Raw genomic sequence first — 22984 nt, 5'->3', positions numbered from 1 at the left:
GCGTCCCTCCCTGAGCCATAGCAAGTTAGTTGGCTAGAACGTGTCAGTCATTCTGAGGATCCTGAGCGACCACGTTGTGTACGTAGTATTATGGGATTATCATTTGTAGTCCATTTGTTCTCATGTTGACATTTTTCTTCTAATTTAGGGTAGAAATCTAGCATCTGGAGAGGTTGGATTTTTCCCAAGTGATGCTGTCAAGCCCTGTCCATGCGTACGTATGAGTATTTTATTTCTTCTATTTTGTTCTGGCTGTTGTAATTCATTGCGCAAGAATGTACAGTAATACTTGTCTGGTTGCTTGTTAATACTTTCTGGAGTGATCATATTATTTCGCGTTTGAATGATATGTGCAATGTTATTAAAATTCCCAAATCATTATGATTCGATTGTGAGAAAAATATTTATACAAGTTAGGGGAACATAGGCAAGAAGAAAATTTAACTTAGCAGAATTTACGAGATTACATTGTCTACAAGGTCTTAGAAGGAATAGCCAAAGCTACAGAGGAGATGCTCTGTCCAAGTCTCCCTTTCCCCACCCAGGGGAGATGGCAGGGCCCGACCTGCTCCCGCTCCCGCCGGCCTGCGGAGGAACTGCCCCTGAACGAGTGCGTTGAAGGCGCGAAAGCCGCAGATTCTCCAGTTGAATCTCTAAGTGCCTTCTGCTGTGCTTTAGTTTCTCGTTGCCGTTTATGTAACGTTCTAATGACACTTCATGGAGTCATCAAACCCCTTGGGTAGATGCGAGGAGAACGAAGCGTAGTTATTGTTATTAATAAAGTCACCCCAGCATTATTATGGGTGACTGTAATGCAGCGTCCTGTCTAATGCTTTATGGGATTCATGGGGCGACGTTATTTTATCATCATAATTGGGTGTTGAGGGTGGATTTCCCTACGGAACTTTTAAAGTTCTTGACTCTAGGTAAAGAAAATGTTTTTTACTAATTTAATGGAGCTGATGGTTTGGAAAAAGGAAACCACCCTCCGTCTGTCTTGGCTGCTGTATCTCAGTCCTCTCTGGCTCTCTGAATGGGTCCGTCTCTTTGATGTTATAAACGTGAGTGTCCGCCACTCATGAAAAATTTCTGAACACGAGACAACCTGTCTGTACTGCCAGCCTTTTGTTAGGTGTTTACTAACTTTGCCCATCCACACAGTAGTAGTTATTTTATTTGTTATTTTATGAATATTGACTTTGTTCATTTTCTAGTTTCCATGAGCACCCGGAAGAAGTTTTCTGTCTTCATTAGCATAGAAAATGTAATATTTTCTCTCTTGCAGAGCTCTATAGGAGAAAAAGGGGAAAATGAATCTTTCCCATGATTCTTTCACGAATAAAAGGTTTTCCAGGTGGTAGACTTCACAAACCAGAGCTTAGCGCCCGTGTTACCAACGAAGAGGGTGTCTGCAGGACATGGTGTTTGTTCTGCCTGTTTCTCAGTGTCCCGGGAAAGCAGGATACTGCTTGGTTTCCCTCACATTTTCTTTTTAATTTTCCACGATAGAATGAAACCACCTTGATAATAAATACCCAAAGTTTCCAGGTCCTATTTCTCCTGTTCTCTCTCCCCTGGGAGGTACAGTGGCAGTAAAATGAATGAAGGGATGAATTAAAGCGCGATGAATGATCCTCTCCTCACCTGACACAGACTGTGATTCACTCTGCGTGAAACGGCCAGCGGGCAGACCCGGCCCGTGCTGCTTAGGGTTGTGTAGCTGAGTCAGCGGAACTGAGTTAATGATTGATCTCTGAAAGCTTCCCTTAAGTAAACTTAATCTTTTGTGGCCTTTTTATATCCTAGGTGCCCAAACCAGTAGATTATTCTTGCCAACCTTGGTAAGTATTAGAAACGCTTGTGCAGCTAACTCTTAATGCCATAGCCGTAGTTCAAGGGCGCCTGAACGGGGTGGGCGCGAAACCACATTCCATTTCCATTTGCTGGACGGAGGTGTGTTGAGACGCAGCAAAGCACCGTAATGAGTGTGTTGCCGACCTTTGCATGTGTTTACTGGGGTGGTGTGCGCGGGACGGTCAGCTCCGAGCCTGTAACAGCCACAGAAAGGAATAGGACATAGGCTTACTGTGTCTACTTCAAATAAATAGTCGATGTTAGAGGTGGGTATTTACACCGAGTTGCACGTGTCTATATGTGAATCAGAGAATTTTCTGGAATATTAATTGATGAATAACTTTGAAAGAGCGCCAATCTAAACATAATTTTTTCCCTTTATTTTTTATTGCCCCAAATTTCTGACGTGTTTTGCCAGTGATTGCTCACTGAACCTGTATGTGATGTAAAAGGTCACTAAAGACTATTTTAACATTGAATTGGAGCTCTTAATTATTATGGTTATTGTTATGGAATTTGAGCATGTTCAGGGTCAACGTAGTTTACAAAGAACTGAATTCTGGTTTTGAAAAAAAAATCTTTTAAAGACATATTTTACTCAGTACTGCTGACTGCTTAAGAAAATGGTTTATCCAGTGTGCAGACTACCAGAATTAATAATTTATCTAAAAAAATAATTTTTGAAAATAATTTTAATTGTTTTTGGAATTTTCTTGAGAAAAAGTAGACTCTATTTCATAGTAGATTCTTGTTCAAAGTAGACTCTATTTCATAGTGTACATAGAAAAGGTGAAGTTTGGGGTTGTGTGTGTGTATATGTGTGTATCTTATGCAGGGCAGCCCTTCCCTGAACTCCCTAATCTTTCTAACCCAGTACCTGTTGGCTCCTCTCTTTGTCTCATTTATTTATTGGATAAATATTTTCTGGGTGCTTACTGTGTATTAAGCGTTGCTCACTTTACTCCTGTTAGCTTTGTAGAACCTCTGTGTTTGGACGAACTAAAGGATGTCTCCCTGCATTAATTTTTTGAAGCAATGGAATTAGTCGATACAGAAGTCAAAAGAGCTCAGATCTGCCACTAAATTAAAATCCTGATGGGTACTTATTTTTAGCTTTGGTTCTTTCCCAGGTATTTATGCAAATGTTCTGTCGTTGTTCCTTACAGGTATGCCGGAGCTATGGAGAGGTTGCAGGCAGAGACCGAACTTATTAATAGGGTGAACAGTACTTACCTGGTGAGGCACAGGACCAAAGAGTCAGGAGAATATGCCATTAGCATTAAGTAAGTAGGACAAATACTTTCACAGAAATAGATTCTCTGTTTCCATAATTGCGCAGACCATCTGACATGGGTAACACTGGAGTTGAAAACCAAGGTTCTAATTACAGTAGAAATAATGCTTCTATCCAGACAGTTCATTAATACTTGAAAACATCTGTTAGAAAAACACTATGAAGTGTTGCAGGCTGCTAATTGGCACATTAGGTCTCTTTCATAACTGTGTATTTGGGTGACTTGACGTGTGTATGTTTTTAGTAAATTCTGAGAATGTCAATGACTAGATTTTGTTTTCTTTTTCTGCATTCTCCAGTAGAACTAACTAAACACATAACGACCGGTCCAATCTAATGCCCCTTCTCACTTCAGATACCGGTTGTATCTTCAGCCAATCTAGTAAATATATTTTGTTAATTAGCTGTCACCGCTGTATTGGCAAAGGTATATATTTTGTCTTCCGAATTAATTCCTGTAACGTTATGGGGGCATGCCCTCTGGTCGTTATTGATTCTTTCTGATTAAAAACACATTTATATTCATAAGTTATTCATTGCCCACAGGTACAATAATGAAGCCAAGCACATCAAGATTGTAACAAGAGACGGCTTATTCCACATTGCAGAAAACAGAAAATTCAGAAGTTTAATGGTAAGCATTGATTTGTTCTTTCCAATCTGTGGGCCTCACTTTTCTCTTATTAGAAAGGTCAGTGTAATTTCTACAGCTTCATGGAAATTCTGATCACTGAAAAGTTGTTTGAAGAGAATTATACTATAATTTTGCAGCAGATCATGAAAGTTCTAACTTCAAGAATTACGATCTTTTTATACTTCTTACGTTTAGCGTCATTCCATACAAAATGCAATATACTGTCACGTAGGAAAACTTTTTTTATTTTCTGCTGATTTAAGTGATCTGTGTTCTCCTTCATTGCCTCGCACAACTAAACATTAATAAGGTAACATTTTTACCACACAACAATCTCATAGGAACTTTTTAAAAATATATGTTTGTATTGATTTTTTTAGAGAGAGAGAAAGGGAGAGAAAGATAGAAATATCGATCAGCTGCCTCCTGCAACCGAGGCATGTACCCTGATTGGGAATTGAACTGGCGACCTCCTGGTGCATGGGCTGACACTCAACCAACTGACCCGCACCAGCTGGGCTCATAGGAACTTTATATTTAAATTGAAATAGTATATTGTTACCAATTTGCTTCATGTGGAAAAAAAAGAGATTATTTTATTAATTACTGCAAGTTAATACATTACAACCTAATAATTTTATTGGTGTATAAGAATATTATGTGTATGCCATATGAACAATGCATATGTCCCATTATACTGTACATGCATTGCTGATAGTAAAAAAGCTCATATTTCTGTAAGAGTGGTCTCAAGCCTGTTTCTCAAGTTTGAGAGAGTGTCTGGAGATAATGAAGAATTTGGATACAGGACATGAGGCGCACTGGTAGGTGGTGCTCTCCCGAGCACTCTGAGTAACATCGGGAAGGCCCACTTATTGATCTTCAGTCAGTGAAGTGAGATGTGCTGCAGCCTTCCGGAAAACATCTCAAAGCACTTTGCAGATGTTAACAACAAAGTTAAAACGGAGAGCGAGCGAGCCTCGCAAAGCAGGCCAGCGAGGAAGCCTCGTCCCCAAACCTGGAGCCACCGCAAGACAGGAGTCAGCGTTTGCAAGAAAGTGAAACATCCTGAGTTGAAAGAAAAGTAAGAAAACCCCTCTGGACATAAATATCATATCCTGGAAAATGGAAACTCTCATATTGGTGACCAGGCATCCTCCTACCCGCAGGCAGCGACTCACATGCTGTTGGAACCAGCAGACTATGCACAGAGAGGACGGGACCTGAGGAGCTTCTACCCAACATGAAAGCCTGGGGGGCGGGGAGAAGGGGGCGCCCCAATACTGAGCGACAGCCCCAGCTGAGACACGATCAAAGCTTGCATGTGGGGGGGGGTCTCCTTATCGCCGCAAGACTCGCCAGCTTGAGTCTGCACCTGCAGGACTTCCGCGGATGGTAACGAGGCTGCTCCACAGTATCACAGTTAATGGGAGGCTTCGAAAATCTGCCGTAGGACCAACGATGAGCTTCAGCCTGTGGACCCGGAAAGTAACAAAGGAAACTCCCGTCAGAGGAGACGAGCGAACAGGAGGAAAGGAACAGCCGCTGGAAAGGGCCGAACAGTTCAGCTTCGGGCCACCTGGGCTCAGCTCCAGAAAGTCCTTCAGCAGCTACGGTTCGATGTGAAAAGCCAGTAACCCCACAGTGGCCGGATTAGTAGACGTAGGCCCTTGGTTGCTGTCTGCATAACAAGCAGTGGAGACCCAGAACTCAAATAATTTTTACCAGACAACAGTGAATGCTTCTGCGTGATGTTCTGGAAAGGGCATTAAAAGCACCTGTCACAGAGCTAAAGTGAGCCACCCTTATACGATAGGCGTAGGGGATCAGAAATGCCACTGCTAGAGACATGCACATACTACATTTCCCTCTGTGCCCTGGGATCTTCTGTGGGGAAGCACATAGCACAGTGGGCTCAAGGGAGGGGCTTAAGAATTAATAGCAAAACTGTGATGAAACTACAAAACCTTAGCGAAGGATAGACCGTCGTACCGCGTAACTGTTCCGGTCAGCGACGCACCGCATCTACGACAGCAGTCCTGTAGGATTAAAGTGGAGCTGAAAGTTCCTATCACCTGGTGACCCGGTAGGGCGACGGGCGACTCTGTGGTGACGCAGGTGTAACAGACCTGCTGCGTTACCACTCATATAAAAGTGTAGCACGTACATGATCCTTGAAAATGACAATAAGCAGTTTGTTACTAGTTTAGGTATTGACTACACTTTCAATCATCATTTTAGTGTACTCTCTCTACTTATAAAAAAAGCTGGCTGTCCAACAGTGTGCCAGGCTATGCCAGCAGCAGCCTCTTACATAGCCTCTCGATGGCATCATTTTCTCTTGTGCTTGATTTAATCTCGTGTTTTTCTGCGCAGTGTGGCCCCTGAGCGTTAGCATGATGAAATCGCCTCAGGGTGCATTTCTGAGCACGCATCCCCGTCATTAGGCGACTCATGACTGTAATTGTAAAAGGAATGAAAGATGAGCTGATAGGTCTTAGGAAAATACTGTTCGCCAGGTTTAGTAAATGACTGTGAAAAAGTGATGAGGGAGATAGCCGAACGAGTCTGGAGCTGCCCCTGCTCTGTGTTTTTGTTTGTTGAACAGTTTTACGTTGAGTCCTTATTATGTGAAATCACTGTGTTTTTGCAGAATTCAAAAAGGACACCACTGTGTTATAAAAATGCTTTCAAATTCGTATGTCCAGCTGTACCAAGAACCTCACAATAGTGCTGTCCTTTGACCCCAAACTAGGAAATACTCTGTGGCTCCTGACAGTAACCAGCCCCTTGGGAAGGAGGTAGTGGGTTAATCGGCACCGTCACTCTGGCAACGTAGGGACTCCCTAAACCAGGACCACCCAACTTCATGGAGTTACCTATTTATTTTTTATTTTTTGGTTGACCTTCACCCGAGGATATTTTTTCCACCGATTTTTAGAGAGAGTGGAGGAGAGGGGGAGGGGAGAGAGAGAGAGGAAGAGAGAAACATTGATGTGAGAGAGACACATCGATCGGTTGCCTCCCGCACGTGCCCAAATGGCCGGGGATCGACCCTGCAACCCAGGTGCGTGCCCTTGACTGGGAATCAAACCCATGACCCTCCAGTGCACAGGCTGATGCTCTAACCACTGAGCCACACCGGCCAGGCCAGAGTTACCTTTTATGATGTTGGCGTCAAATAGCACCATTCCCAGTATAAGCAGGGTCTGTGATTTTGCGTAGTTGTCTCTCCAGAACAGTTCACCGCCCTCCCATCATTGGCGGTAGAGTTATGTCCCACCTGTGAAACTGCTTAGGGCCCAGATTTAAATTTAAATTTGGAAAGGGTATAAACCACAGTTGCACAGAACTGGTTTTAGGTGAGCCAGCCCCTCAAAGAGAAGATTGGCCTTGGGTGGGTGTGACCTCACTTGCTTTCCCTTGGGTGTCCGTTACTTGGTGAATCGAGATTTTTTTTGTTTTTTCCTAGTCACTAAATTCAAATTCTAAGTGAATGTCTGTATCCAGATTACAAGGCATTAATTTTGTTCTAATTGTCATGTATGCCAGACAATCCAGGTCCAAGTGCTGTTTATAAACCATCCCTGTTGCCTGTTGCCTTGGTAACCGGAGTGCCTGGCTCTCATTATTTTTTAGAGACAGGAGCTGCGGACGCCTCCGTGTGCGTGTGCGATAAGGGAAGCTTAGCCCTGCCTTTTGTTTTGAGTCATCTTATTTACTTGTAGTACCTGAAGGTCAACGACTGCGAGGCGGGTGGGTTAGGCTACAGTACAGAGGCACAGAGGCGTGAACTGGAAAAGCCCGCGGCGGCACTGTGTAGTTCCAGTTCCCCTGCTTAGAAACGGGCAGGGACGGGCCCTCATCGGAGTGGAGAGGGGCAGCTAACGTCTGGCCCGTGAGAAACGGGCAGGGACGGGCCCTCATCGGAGTGGAGAGGGGCAGCTAACGTCTGGCCCGTGAGAAATGGGCAGGGACGGGCCCTCATTGGAGTGGAGAGGGGCAGCTAACGTCTGTCCCGTGAGATGGTAAAGAAGCGTCTGGCAGCTTCCTCGGCCTCAGGACCCTTGGCCTTCGAAAATTCGTTTTGCTTTGGTAACATTTGGGGGCGGGTAGGCATTAAATGATCCCTGGGTCCTTCTCAGGATGACAATTCTAGAGTTTCTAGCCAACTTCACATAAACTTAAATTCAGATTAATTTTTTAATATAATACATAAAATCCATACTACCTGTAACAAAATTACATTGAAGTCCCAAGTTACTGGCTTATTCCTTTCAGTTTTATTTTTGTATTTTTACATTTTTACTCGGTTTAAATAACAAGCCTGAAAGAACAGCTCTCTGATGTCCTTTGAAGCATCCTCACAATGTACATGTGTGCAGCTCTTTCGGAGACCTTGCAGAAGCTCCCCTCTTATTTAAAAGGGCCTTATCTTCATGTTTGTGACCCCAGGAGCTCCCCACACAGTGCATTCCACCCTCAGCTGAGTTTGCTCATAAATGATTCATGTTTCATTGATGATTCTCTATTCCTTCTTCCGGGTGATTTTTGGCCTGATTGATTTTTTGGGGGGAACTTTGAACATAACTACTGAATGGAAATACTGAGTTGACATCAGTGTGATTTTTTAGAAGAAATGAGTTGGTTTGACACTGTTTTTCAGCAGTTGTACTGCAATAGAAGCCACAGATAATTCGGTTCAAAGTGATTCTGCTTTTATTTTCAGTTCAGCTGTTTGTAAGAGATGTTATAGCTCCAGTATCATCTAATGATAATATACATTTTTTTCCCATTACAGATTTATTATTATTTAATTTCCGTTTAAAGTAGAGGGATTCGGATTTGTGCAGAATCCATGAAACCAGCATGTCAAAAGAAATTTCCTGAAATTTTAGTATGAAAGATGGTGGGAGGTTATTATACTGGGCTCAGGTGTATTTAAGGCAAATGAGGTGTCAGAGAAAATTGGAGGGGACCACGTTACTGGCCTCTGTAAGCACCAGGAGCTATGCAGGGCTAGAAGATGGGCTCCCCCACACTTCATCGTCAGCCAGAAGCAACGTCAAGTTGATCAGCTTTGGTGGTTTATCAACTTTGGTTCCCTATGGAAAAGTACATCGACAATCAAGTTTGTTTTTCTGAGACGTTGAAAGAAAATGCAGGAAACTAGAAATTGCTATATATTCAGCAGACAGCTGTTCCCTTTATTTTTGTATAGAAAGGCAAGTATTTCATAAATAGGAGCAGTAATTACCGTTCTGAAATCGAGGTTGAGGATGGTTTCTTCCGCATCTGACGGAAATCTAACCGGATGCTCCCTGCCCCTGAGCAGCAATAGGGGGAACTGCCATTGCGCAGGCCCGAGTGGCAGAGACAGTTACTGGGCAGCAGGGAGCGATTATTACTTACTTTTGCGTAGACTTATGGAAAATTTAGCATTGAACGGATCATCCTTACACATAAACAAGTACATGTGAAGGAGTCTGTGTGTCTGAGAAAAGACCTGGCCTTATTAAAAATGATCTTTTATTCGTTTCACCCAAAGGAACTCGTGGAGTATTACAAGCATCACTCCCTGAAAGAGGGGTTCAGAACCTTGGATACGACCCTGCAGTTTCCCTACAAGGAGCCGGAGCACTCAGCTGGACAGAGGGGGAGCAGAGTGGGCAACAGCTGTGAGTATCGTCATTTAGGGCACCGTTGCCTGCCGGTTAATGAGCGGAGGCACAATGACATTAAACACCTTTCTCCCGAAGTTTGAAATATAAAGCAATTAATATGCTAATGCCTCGAGCAAGGGATTTTTTGAGCAAAGCAGAATCAGATGGACCCACAGGTTTATGAGCATTTCTAGATAAGTTCTTTGGGCCAGATTAAAAATCATGCTTGTGTTCAGAGCTCCATCAGAAATGTAAAGGGTATGCTACTATGCAAGCCTTATACTTTTCAATGACTTTTACATCAGCCAAACTCCTTTTTTTTTTTTTTCTTTTCAAATCCTTACCTGAGGATATGCTTATTGATCTTTATTAGAGAGCGGGGAAGGGAAAAAGAGAGAGAAACATCGATCGGTTGCCTCCTGTATGTGCCCGGATCGGGGATTGAACCTGTAACCTGGGTATGTGCCCTGACCAGGAATCAAACCTGCAGCCTTCCCGTGTATGGGCCGACACTCCAACCAGGGGAGCCGCACCAGCCAGGGCAGCCAAACTCTTTAATTTACATATGTTTGTTGTCATAATGCCATGCCCAGCTCTCTCATCCAGCCGACCATCCCCCGTCTCCTTATGATTCCCTTTCAAAGATTACTTCTGGGATCGTGGTTGCTCTGACGCCAGTATATGTGAAAGTGTCCATCAGCCACTTTCTTTGAGGCCGAGCACTGTGCCACCCACGCCCGGTCATCAAGGGTTAGCACACAGACCAAAGCAGGCTCTAGTAGGAGTCTGAGTTAAGGCAGAGACCTTTTTCTCATCACTGCTTAATGTCATATCACCTTCCTGGAGGTGGTGAGAGAGACCTTCGGGATGGCCTGTAGGGAGCTTGTAGAGAGACCACCAGGATGAAAAATGTTGGGAATAAAACCTGATTTCATTCTTTTGTTTTGATATCTTTTTTTTTTTTAAATAAACCTGTTTTGGAGGCAAAATGAATACAGTTTTATTACTTTTAGAATCCTTAGCCTAAGCAAAACTGGAATTTCCAGAGGTGTTTCAAAAAAGAATTTACATCAGTGTAATATAACTCTAACTTTTTCTCCCCCTAAACCCAGAAACTGAAAGAAAAACAGGCAACGCTCAGGGCTCTAACAGCGCCAGTAAAATTTCATACACTTCATATAAGTAAAAATTCAAGGAATTCATCACATGCACTGGCAGGTTTGGCGTTTGTTTGAATAACTTAATAGCTGTTCTCTTCACAAGGATTCGTGATAAATGGCCACGCGTTGCAGTCAGAGGAGTCAGAGCCCACATGAGGTGGAAACGTCAAACACCTATTAAAAGTTATCTATTTTTTAGCCCACTGCTACCCAGGTCTCCTAGGTTCTTATAGGTGTACCCGAGGGCTTATGTATTCGAAAGGGCACGGAACTGAGTTTTTGCCTCTCCTGCCGCACAGTGAGCACTTAATTATTTCCAGGTCTGCTCCTGAGTAGCTCTCTGACCTCTCATAGCTTGTCCGGGCCTTGCATGTTCATCCGATGAACGCAGAATGAGATTAAATATGTTAATACACTCTTTTAAAGATAGCATCTTAGACTTCTTTCTCTGTACACATGAGAGGGAGGTAAAGGGGGATGTTAATAGACCAATTACACTGGGAAAAGTTGCACAATGAGCTATTTCATAACCCATACGCAGACCTCAAACATTTTCCCAAGTTCTTATTAATTGGACCACAGGGTAGAGTTGGCTAATTTTTTGTTTTAATGTTGGTTATTACTGTATTTAGATAATCTCAAAGTATCTTCTCATAAGAACGTAATCACAGTTAACATCAAGAATGAGACAGATACCATGTACCTCCCAGTGAGATTCCCCAAGAACACAGCACACTTCGGTGGGCTGTTTCCAAAAGGCATAATCTGAGTCTAATCCCGAGGCAACACCACACAAACCCAAACTGAAGGACATCCTTCAAAAGAATCAGCCTGTGCTCTTCAAAAGGGTCAACATCATGCAAGGCGAAGGAGGCCAGAGGGAGTGTTTCAGATTCAGTGAGACTGTAGAGTCCTGACAGCGACCTTCAACATGTGATCCTGGGTGCGTCGAATCCTGGACTAGAAATAGATAAGTTGTGTTTGTTTTTTTTAACATAAAGAACATACGTGGCACAGTGAACAGATTTTGAATTGGTTTCTTGATAAAGTAATAATATTTTTTTGCTTTTTATAACTGGACTGTGATTATATAAGAAGAAACCTTTGTTTTTAGCGAGTACACACGGAAGTATTTAGAAATGAAGGAACTTCATATGTGTAAGGAATGAGAAGGCTGCCATGTGCTGGGAGCACAGCGAGTGGCGCCCGGTCTGATGGGAGCGTCTGAAGGCTTTATAGCAGGAAAGGGCATGAGTGATGGTCGTTGTTTGAAAAGCTCACCGGCTACTCTGAGGACTGGCTGGAAGGGGGCAGGGGCAGAAAAGGGAGAAGTCAAGAGGCAGCCGCAGATGTCCATGGGAGGCACACTGGTGGCTTTAGTGACAGTGGAGCAGGACACGGGCAGATCTGAGTATATTCTGGAGGTCGGTCGAAGCGATCGGATGAAGGAGTTGGGGTGGAATTAGTCCCAGTCGATATGCGAGTACTTGCCTTGGACAGCTGGCAGATGGAAGACCCTGGTGGACCGGGAGACAGGAGTGCAACGGGCATGGCGAGAAGTGCTGGGAGCTGCACGTACCCGGTGGTCCAGCAGGGATCTGGCACCGAGGAGAGGTGGTCTGGGTCGAAGGCAGGAGTTTTAGGAGCCACTGACACTCATTTCATGGTTTGCACAGAACAGAGGCCCGAGCAGCCGGCCGCCGTGGCTTATCTGCACGCGCTTCGCACGGTGCCCTTCGCAAAAGGCCTGTGAGCGTCAGGGCCTGAGGGCCGCGGGAGACAGAGCCGGTATTAAAGCGCCGAGTGTCGCTGACACTTGAGAAAGCTTGGAAAGATGGGTGGGTTTGCAAACACAATATAGATTAGCGTGTTCCGTGTGATGTGGTGACAAATTAAATTAGAGTAATTCTTCAAAAACTGTCACGGGCATCCTGGGTCACTGCGACCATACAAATGACCTTGCAGGAAAAAATACAAGTCAGAGCCAGCGCCTGGGGACAGCCAGTGCAAAGGAGGGTGTCATAGAGGACATGCGGCCAGAGCAGAGGGGACAAGGGGGACAGCAGCAGGGTGAGGCTGCTGTAAAGGAAGCCGGACTGCTGAGACCTGATAGGACCGGGGCTTTTACTCTCGAGAATGGGCAGCTTTGGAGGGACTTAAGCAAAGGAGAGACATGGTCTGACGTAAAGTGTTAACAGGCTTCTTCTGGTTTCTCTGTTTAAAAAACAACAACAAAAACATGGGAAAAGGGGGAATGAGGTAGAAACATGGAGTCCAGTTAAGGGGCTCATGAGCAATCCAGGTGAGAGATGGTGGCAGCTTGGCCCAAAGTGTGTCCATCTAGGCGATATATTTTTAAGGTGACCCGACAGGGCTTTCTGACGCATTCGATGTGAGCTAAAACAGCAAGAGAAGGTTCGAGAATGACTGTAAGTTTTTTGGCCTGAGCGACTGGAAGATTGGAGGTTTTTTGGGGGAGGGACTCACATGGAGCCTGGTGCCTAGCCAGAGCATTCTCAGTGCAGAATGCAGGATTCCCACATCTCTCTCTCACTTCTGTGTGTCTCCCTTCACTGACTTGTAAGCTCCTGTGAAGTCAGACGCTGTCCTACTTGTCATATCTCCTATAGCTCCCAACACAGCACTTTGCACACTTGTAGTTAGTTAACAAATGTCTGCCAGTTATTTTCGGAGAGTAAGGATTTAGAATCAATAAGCTCAAGGCCTCTAAATAATCTGAAATCCCAGAAATATGAAATGGTCTAATTTTCCATATTAATAGGGAAGGCCTTATACCTCTTGTGGTTTTTTCCCCATGAATGACTTGATATGTTTGTACTGTGCAGCATTGCATACAAAGTAGTTGTCCATTTTTTTCCAGATGTATGTTTTTCTTGTTATATCTTTGAATTTCAGGTTAAAGGAGATTTGACCACTTACCAGATGTCACCGTTCAATTAAATGAAACCAATCGGAATTATTCATTGTTTTATTCAATGACAGTATATAAAATATACAATAACCACTGAACAAGGGGTTTTTAGTTTGTTTTATTGAGGGAGATGGGGGAGCAGATATTTGATGCAATGACTGTGAATGTTGCTGGGAGTCTAAAAAGACACGCCTAAGCTCCACAATAAAACCAGGTTAGGGATCACAACTCTAAATTAAACCTGCAGTTCTCAGCACGTTCTCTGCTGCGGGGCCATCTGTAGACCGTCTTGGTGCAAAGAGCCTCCTGGATCGCACATCAAAGCAGCCCACTTAGGGTCCTAGTTCTTCTGGAAAACCTCTAGGCCAGTGCTGGGCAGCAGACTCCCAAGGACCCCCGTATTGACGGCGGGACCATCGGTCCAATTGCCTGATATTTTTATGAACAGCTTTTTATTTCCCAAATGAGTGTGGACACATGTGGAGCCGAGCATTAGGCAGTGTCTATCCCAGAGAGAACTTAGCAAATGCTTAGGGTTATGTTCACTTACACATGTCATGGAAAATTGAGTGGCAGCTCAAAAATATTGTGTGGTTTCATAATAGTACCATGAGGAGAGGAGTATTGATTGCACTTGGTCTCCACCGTGTGCAGATTTCAAAGGTGGCTGAAAATGGAATAGATTTTCACGGGCTCATGAACATGAGCAACCTGATCAAGGCTGAGCTTAGTACTTAAAGTGATGATTAATTAATTAGCCTTTACAGCAGAAGTATAGGCTTCAGGCCCTGGCCAGTATGCTTAGTGGTTAGAGCATCAGCCCTCCCACCAAAGGGTTGTGGGTTCAATTCCTGGTCAAGGGCACGTACCCGGGTTGTAGGCCTGATCCCCAGTGGGGGGCATGCAGGAGGCAGCCAGTCGATGATTCTTTCTAATCACTGATGTTTCTCTCTCTCCCCCTTTCTCTCTGAAATCAATAAAAACATAGTAAAAAACAAGCAAACGGTCTGTATGTGTAGAAATAGGTGGATATATTCTCAGTATGGGTAGAAATACATTTTGCAGGCTCCACCATTCTGTACAATATTTGTGTGAAATGCCTTATTCTGACATGGCTTACATCTAGATTTAAATGCACACTTGCCTAGGAAAACATGTTATCTGATATTCCTGTCTTCATAGGTGCCCGGCATTTAAATGCTATGTCACCAGCTCAAGAGAATTAAGGATCCGAAGGCAGGGGAAATTGATGTCTAGCAAGAGTGGCGACGATAAGTCACGCTATGCTGCGTGGAAAAGTAGAAAGCATCCCTCCCGATCTTTACAGTGCTTGGCTGAGAGCTATACACTGGGTGGCAGGAGAAACCGATTAACTGTCTACTCTCAGGCATACAGTACGGCTCGTGCCACGAGACCTACGATATTTAGTAGCTGGTCAGCATCTCAGAAAAAAATTACAGTTATCTTAGGAATATCATTGATAGATTAAGGCTCTGAGGGATCCTGGGGAATAAAACCTGACATGACTCGTGTTCTCTCCTGTGCGTCATGCTGGCTTTCGTTGGAAGTCTTTATTGAACAATTAAAGTGAGCAAAAGATGAGCTAAGCAAACAGGAGGAGGAGATGTAGGAGCCTGCAGAATTAAATACCTGCTGAGGTACTTGTCCGTTCAGCAGCTTCGGTTGCTTAGCTCTGGGCCCCCCTGAATTCAGTGGGGATGCAGAAGCAATATAAGAGCGGGGCCTGCTCTGCAGAGGCAGTGACCAACTGGAGATGCGGCCCCGGAGCACGCGGAGCCTTTCAGCGGCAGAGCCCGGGAGTGCCGTGATGTGTGTGCCCAGCAGATGGCTGGAAAGGACAGAGAAAGGGGACACGGGGCAGGGACGATCAGGGAAGGTTCGAGGGAGGGCCCTGAGCTGAGCTGTGGAGCCAAGGCGCTTCAGACCGAGCAGAGGAAGGGTGAAGGAGCAGGTTCCAGACCGAGCCGGCGGAGCTTTGAGTTGAAAATGAAGCCGAGGGCCTTGGGGGGTCTGGGTGAAAAGAATTTGTGTGGGACACTGAGGAGGGACTTGGTTAGAAAGGCAGGACGTGGGCGGACCGTGACTGGTCAGGGAATCCGCCGAGAGTTTGGGTTCATAACTGAGAGGGAGTGATGTCTCGGCCGAGTAGCCCACGAGCAGGATTGAGAATAGACTGGAAAGAAAAAATCCAAAGCAAGAAGGCCCGCTGGGGGCCGTACCCCGAGTTTCCAGGGATCCTTTGCCAAGAGAACACGGACAGAAAAGGGACAGAAACGTGGGAGACTGAGCGAGATTCCGGGGAGGAGGCTGCGTTTCAGGATGATTCGGTTTCAGGGGCGCTGGTCGAGCCGCACAGCGGTGGCCTGCAGGCGTCCGGACTCGCAGCCTGGGACCCGGGTGACAGGCAGAGGCGCATCCGAGAAGCCGCTCCGTCCGAGGGGGGAGAGTCCAGCTTGGCGTGAAGCCAGCGCCCAGCCGAGGGGAGGGAGCTGCTCGTTAGTTGAGATGATAATATTTTAGATAAGATTTAAGAAGATTCTGATCGCAGCTGCTTGACATGAATGCCGTGCCGGGGGCCCGGAGCTTTCCTCCTGGGCGCCTGAACGCGTGGCTTTCCTCGTGTGCCCGCGATGGGGGGTGCGCTGGCTTCCTCTCCCAGGTGCATGCGACTCGGGGTGGCTTGTGCTTCATTGCTGGAGACGAGCTGATCTGCATGGGGGGGGGGCCCTAGCAAATCGGGACCTATGAGTGGTTTTCTTGAATTTGCGAACGAACGTCGGTCAGAGTGTAAAAGTCCAGCTTCTCATTTAGAGACAATGTAAAGGAGCAAAGTGACAAAAGGGAAGCTTGGAATCCCAATTTCGATGTGACAGCTCCTTACGATGCTAGACAACGGAGTAGCTGTGTTGAGATGTCCTTTTGCCGATACCTAAACGTTCTCTCTCTCTCTCCCCCTCTCTCTCTCTCTAAGCCCCTTCTCTGTTCTGTGGGTTTTCTCTTGTCACTCCTCCAGAGCACAGCTTTGTCCCCCCTTCCTCCACTCCTTTCTGGTCAGGTACTGCTTTATGGCTTTTATGTGTCTTTTCGACATGTTTCCGTTTGCAAATGAAATATTTTGCCTTCTCCGTGTGGCTTCTCACGTAGATACATCTCCTCGCAAACAGTCCCTAGAGTCACATCCGCACCACGCACCTTCCTCCCCGCTGTCACCGAGCCGCTGTTGGTCATGACATTTCACTCCTCTGCTGTGTGTACGTGCTTGCGTTGAGTATGTCAGCGAGACGGTTTCTATTCTGCCTGTCGGGAGAGGAGGGCAAGGGGTGGGGGTCGAGCGGATAAAGGGGGGCATGAAATATACTATAAAACCATTCGTTTTCTTAAGGGTCAGAAATTTTAGCTGAGAAAAGCCAGTGTTTAGGAATTTCCACCGAGAAAAGAAATAGAGCCCAAATCCCAACTTGGTCTGCAAATATAAGAGTGAAATTCAGCTCAGGTTGCTTCGAAGGACCACTGTGCCCATCGTTTGTGTATGGGTATTTTGGTCTCAGTTTCTGTCATTAGCTAGAGAATTGAATGGTTATTTATGGGACCTGTAGGAGAGCACATTATGGCTAGATAAAGTCTGTTTCCTTACAGATTTAAAAAAAATTAACCTCGAAGCCCCAGTGGAATCATTGGAGCCGTTTAGAACTAGAAGGACCTTAGAAGTCATTGAGTGCAGACCTTGCATTTTATAGGTGAGAAAAATTGGCCCCGAGAACCTAAGAGGCCCGTGCAGGGCCTCGAGGTTCAGTCGATAATTGGCCTTTTCCATCACCGGGGTATTTTTATGTGCGCCCACCTGAGTAAGGCAGCGCCCCATAATGGGACGGCATTCAGTAAGAAAACCATTAAAGTGGGTTTTGTCCGGACAGTAAAATAGAGTAACCCATTTTTTACTCCCTTTACAGTTCTGAAATCTGCAGCATTGCTATTCGGTTATCTTATGATTGATACCTGGAGACTTAAAAAAAATGTCTGTCATAGCAAAGCCAGAGACCCCTGTGTGCCCGCGGGCAGGAGTAGCACAGGGGGTCCTTGCGGCCGCCTGGGCTCTGGGCCCCGTTAAAAACACAGACGGATGGCGTTTCCTATTTGTTTCATTTTCTTATACATCAGTTCCTTCCATCCCAGGCGAGTGATTCTCAGAATCACCGAACATATAATTGAAAACACTTTATAACCCTGAAGAACAACAGGTAGAGAAGCTCATATAGAGAGGTGTCAGGGAACAGTAGGGGCCAGCAGGTATATGGCTCGAGTGCAGTTTTCCTTTCGAGACAGGTGAGGGCAGGGAGGAAGCGAGCTCCCCGTAAAAAAGCAACTTAGCTCCGACCATTTAAAAAACCTGAATATAGGGAGCCGAACACTGGTGCAATTTTCATTCCATACCTCAGTGAAGGTTTTCTGCGAGGAGGCAGGATTTGTTTGAAAGAGAAATGGTATTTGTGTGAAACCTGACTTAAGCTTCTTTACACAAGTGAAATTATATATTAAACAATAGCTGAGTTTATTCCCAAATAGGTTCAATAAAAATAAAAAAGGATGGCTGGGGAAGGAAGTGCCGTGCAACTAGAAGTGATAACCTAGGTTCCATAGGAGACTCTCTGAGCAAAGCAATTGGGTTGTTTGGAGTCTTAGTCAAAAAAGTTTACAGATAAAAACAAAGTATTTTACCATAGTGGTTCTAGTTAGAAATAGATTACTGTACCATCAATAGGAAATGTATGCTCATTATCTTAGATCTATCTCCTTAGATAGTAACTTAGATATGAACGTTTTTTTTTTTTATATTAACAAAAACTAGTCCCCGTTTTGATGTTATGGAGAATGTGTAAACAGAACCGTGGCCCTTAGACGTCAGGGAGGGACCATGATCCACCCGACTGAATTGAAACAGCCATCCCGCCGCTTGCTTCCTGGCCCCCCTGCCATTGTCACCAGTGCGTATGAAATCACGGCCATGCATTTTGATAGCATCGCTAACGCCCACCCGACTAGCCTCTCAGGGTCGTCACACAGCAAATCAGCGACTCCCTGTCATTTCTCCGCAGTGTTGAGTCCAAAGGTGCTGGGCATCGCCGTCGCCCGCTACGACTTCTGCGCGAGGGACATGCGGGAACTGTCCCTGCTGAAAGGAGACGTGGTGAAGATTTACACCAAGATGAGTGGCAACGGCTGGTGGAGAGGAGAAGTGAACGGCAAGGTGAGTGGTCCCCCTGGGCGTGCTTGTGCCTGTGAGTGGGGAGGACCAGTGGCTGTTGGCCCCCATGGTGGTGCCCGGGAGCAGTCCCCCCACATGGCCTTGCAGCCCCTACCTCTCCACCCCACACCCAGAGCTGCAGCTCCGGACCCTGCTGGTGTTTCTTACCCATGAGAGACCCTCTGGAAAAATGCATTGAGTGAATGTGACAGTGGCATAAATGAGGTTCACCTGGGCAAGTGTGGTGGCTTCTTGTTTGGACAGGGGTCCAGGAACATTTCCGTTTTTAGTTCCTTGGCCTCAGAGCATGAACTCAGTGTGCAGAACAGAATAGTCTGTGGGCGGCTGATCTCAATCGGGAGGAAAGGGGCACAGGCCTCTGTCTTCAGAGCCCTCGCCTCCCTTCTGTCGCAGAGATAGGCATCAGTAAATCCCAGAATCCTGTGTTCCCTGCATTTGCATATTCATTTGCGTGCTAGCCAATGGGAACATTGTCTCAGCTTCTTTTACTCTTCCGTGGCTGTCACTCACTTTTTAAGGCCCCAGGAGGCACTAACCCAGTCCCCCGCACCCCCACCGACTGGGTATAAAACTGCAGCTCACCCAGGTGTTCTAGAAACCAAATGCTGTTTGTAGACCCTTTGAAGGGCCAGATGCAAGGTCACGTTGCTCTGTTGGTTGCTTTTCTCCTGCAGGTGGGCTGGTTTCCATCCACGTATGTGGAAATAGATGAGTAGATGCCGATCTGGTGCTGCCCCTGGCACTGGAAACTTCAGCGATGGGACACACACTGAAGCGTGCACGGCGGGTGAATGAACCCCGAAGTATTTCCAAGCTGCATTTCCGGCTATTCCACATCCTCCCTCCTAAGTCTTAATCCTGGGATCTGAAAATGCTGGTACTGACAGGTGAACAGCTTGCCTGCAGCTGGGCAAGGAGCAGCCCACCAGCCGGTCATGGTAAGGGACCAGGGCATAGCCAGAAGCATTTCTCCTCCAAAGAGCCCAGCAAACACATCGGTTCATCTTGCTTTTTCCTTCATCTGGTCCGATATCACGAACTCCGCCATCAGTAAATGTTTACCACCTATTTCTTCTCATGTGCCATTCACCAGAATTCTTCTGTGGTACAAAGAAGCAGAAGTTTAATTTTCCCTTTCCCAGCAGGCAGCCAAACGAGAGCTCCGCTGTTTGGCAGCCCACCTGAAGGGTCAGCATGATTGGTCTTAAATGGCCTTGCAAGGTGACTCATTGCCTGGCCAACACTTCCATTCAGTAATTCATTTGATGTCCTGATCATATTTGCAAGTTGCTTTATAAAAAGAAAAAAGAGTCTTCCTATGAAATCCTCCCAACCTGCGTGATTTCATAGGGTTGTTTCGGAAATGTGGTGTCTCACTCTGAAATCACCTTGGCTGGTATAGGACAGGTAGTTGCAAGGAAACCGAGTGAGGATGAGTTGTTTGCAGAAACAGCTTAAGGGCTATAATTTATGTGAAGTCATTTGACAGAAGCAACATCTATGAGCACATACCTTTTCCTCCCCCCAAAAAAGACCTAGGACATAGTTGCTGATTTTCACGTTTTCCTGGAGTATTTACAGTAGCACAAACACACAAGTTTGTTGAGGATTTTGGAAGGAGAGCACAGCTGAGTCCAGTATGCATTTCTGGGACCGGAGGGTCACTAAGGTGTTTCTGGTCTCCCTCAGTGTGGGCTCCCCGTCAATCAGCAGGCCCTTTCTAGGTCTGTGTTAACTGGTGGGAAGATCAGTTTTTGCAGTGGATTTATTTGACCAAACCTTCATTTTTTTATGTGATATGTTCCTCCTATGAACCACAGAGGGCCCGGGCAAGACAGTCAGGTTAAGACACTAACTTGGCCCTTTCCTGATGAAATAGTTTTTCCATAGCACAAGTCATGTCTAGACAAGGTTCAGACAGTGTTTCATGTTTGAAGAAAACAAAACAGTAGAATCATTAACTTAATAGAGCCAAATAAGGAGCGTTCAGTCTGAGATTTTGGATCATGTCTGAAATGAGGGAAGTGTCACCTGCCTGCTCCCCAACCCACTTGAATTCCAGAACTTGACGTTCAATGGCCTCCTTCCCCTGTAGAGACCCTCCCTTCTCAAATAAGATAGAGTCAGGATTACCTTTACCTCAGAATTATGTAAACTGTGATTGTGTTCTAGAGAAATTGTTATTTGCTAAAACCAGTTAAGGTTTTTTTTGTTTTTGTTTTTTGTATATGTGTAAATGACCACAGAAATGAATTTTATAAAACGTTCTGTACAGTTAAGTTGTACCCTCATGGTGGTCTCCTGAAGTCTTATCTGCAACGCTGAGTCTGGGAATGTTCTGTCTGTTACTGTCTGTTGCTACAGAGAGAGCAGTGTCATGCAAACTGAAACACTCCTGTGTAGGGTATAGTAGCGTGTATTGATTGTTTCTTTTATTGTTATTTTAGCCACTAGACTCCCTTCCTTACAAGTGGTGTTTGGTCTTCCTGTTGCATTTCATGGACCTGATCCTGGCAGAGAATGTTAGAGCCCCTTTTCATGATGTTACTGATGCCATCTTTGTCTACGTTTAATACTTTGTATTGGAAACATTAAATGCTGCGGATTTGTGTAGATTTCTAATACCAAAGACAGAAGTAAATGTTTTTCCATATACTTTGTCTTGCCTGTATGCAGCCTTGTGTAATATGATGAGTTAGAGTGGTATTTCACTTTGTAGTATTTTGTAAATATGTCAATACAATAAATAGTTACTACTTGCATTAAATTGATATCTCAGGAGCTGGAGATTGTTTCCATTGAATGATTCCATAATTCGACATACAGAGGTCTCTCCACGTCCATGGGGGATCAGTTGCAAGACCCCCAGCGGATGCCTGAAACCTCAAATAGTGCCAAATCCTATATATATATCTATATATGTATATATAGATATATATATATACATACTATGATTTTCCTACACATACACACCTATGATAGAGTTTAATTTATAAATTAGACACAGTAAGAGATGAACAATAATAACTAAAAATAAAATAGAACATTTAAAACGATACATGGTAATAAAAGTTGTGCGAACGTGGCATCATTATGTAAAATACGGGTGGTTTGAACACAAACATTATGATACTGCAACAGTTGATCTGATTACCTTGATGGCCACTAAGAGACTGGCAGGCAGGAAGCGTGTACAATGTAGACTCTGGACAAAGGGATGAATCATATCCTGGGTGAGACGGAGCCACCATGCTACACAGAATGGTGTGCAATTTAAAACTTATGAATAATTGATTTCTGGAATTTTCCATTTTCATACCTTGGGTGATTGTGGGTAACTGATACCATGGCAAGTGAAACTGTGGATAAGGGGGCACAGTGTATACCAACCTCATAGTGAACCTCATGGGAATGGAAGCCCTAATTTTGATCAGGTTAGGTCACAGTTGCTGCCTAAGTGATGAACAGTGGCCTGTAAGGCATACTCAGTAGTTGCAGATAAGCCCCAGCCAGTGTGGCTCAGTTAGTTGAGTGTCATCTCATGCACCAAAAGGTTGCCAGTTCGAGTCCCCGTCAGTGCACATGCCCAGGTTGTGGACTCGATCCCCAGTAGGTGGCATGCAGGAGGCAGTCGATCAGTGTTTCTCATCAATGTTTCTATCTCTCTCTCCCTTTCCCATCCTCTCTCTGAAATCAATAAAAAAACCCACAAAACACAAAAAACACAAACCATAAAACTTCAGCAGAGATCAGCAGGGCTGGGGTGCAGCATGGGAAGGGGGGGGGCTAGGGAGAGGCTGAGGCTGCACCTCTCCCGGGCACATGTCCCAGGTCTGTCCTGCTCGGCCTCAGGGCTGTAAGTGAGGGACAAACTTTGGGAGAAACGAAAGGAGTTGCAGCAGAAACAATACCACCTCTACCTGCGTGTTTTGCAGCCTCTCGGGCGTCAGCTCCACATGAACCCCTTGTTTTCTCACCTGTGTGTGGGGATCACACATCTCCCCAGGAGAGCGAGGCTTCTCGCGGTATCTTCCTGTGCTGAGCTCATTAGGAATTAGCAACCTACTTAAATGAATTAGTGAAATGCTCCCAAATTCTGTGCAAATTCGACCTGCATAGCATGAAAAAGGGAGGAAGAGTGGGAGGAGGGGAAACGCCCGCAG

At 45.2% G+C, this 22984-nt stretch overlaps 1 protein-coding gene across 2 annotated transcripts in view; it reads left to right on the top strand.

The window, feature by feature from the left end:
• Positions 1-21592, top strand: part of VAV3 (vav guanine nucleotide exchange factor 3) — a 157537-nt gene extending 135945 nt beyond the window's left edge. For both annotated transcript variants that reach the window (XM_087827792.1, XM_087827793.1), the window contains exons 21-27: positions 149-214; positions 1807-1841; positions 3021-3137; positions 3695-3782; positions 9331-9460; positions 18652-18803; positions 19496-21592. In XM_087827792.1, the coding sequence (XP_087683918.1) occupies positions 149-214; positions 1807-1841; positions 3021-3137; positions 3695-3782; positions 9331-9460; positions 18652-18803; positions 19496-19537 (630 nt within the window). In that variant the 3' untranslated portion in view covers positions 19538-21592. The remainder of the gene's footprint in view (positions 1-148; positions 215-1806; positions 1842-3020; positions 3138-3694; positions 3783-9330; positions 9461-18651; positions 18804-19495) is intronic.
• Positions 21593-22984: the final 1392 nt, after the last annotated feature.

The sequence above is a fragment of the Miniopterus natalensis genome, chromosome 19 (genome assembly GCF_054644295.1).
Source record: "Miniopterus natalensis isolate mMinNat1 chromosome 19, mMinNat1.hap1, whole genome shotgun sequence".
Lineage (NCBI taxonomy): Eukaryota > Metazoa > Chordata > Mammalia > Chiroptera > Miniopteridae > Miniopterus > Miniopterus natalensis.
This window is presented reverse-complemented; position numbering and strand designations above follow the sequence as displayed.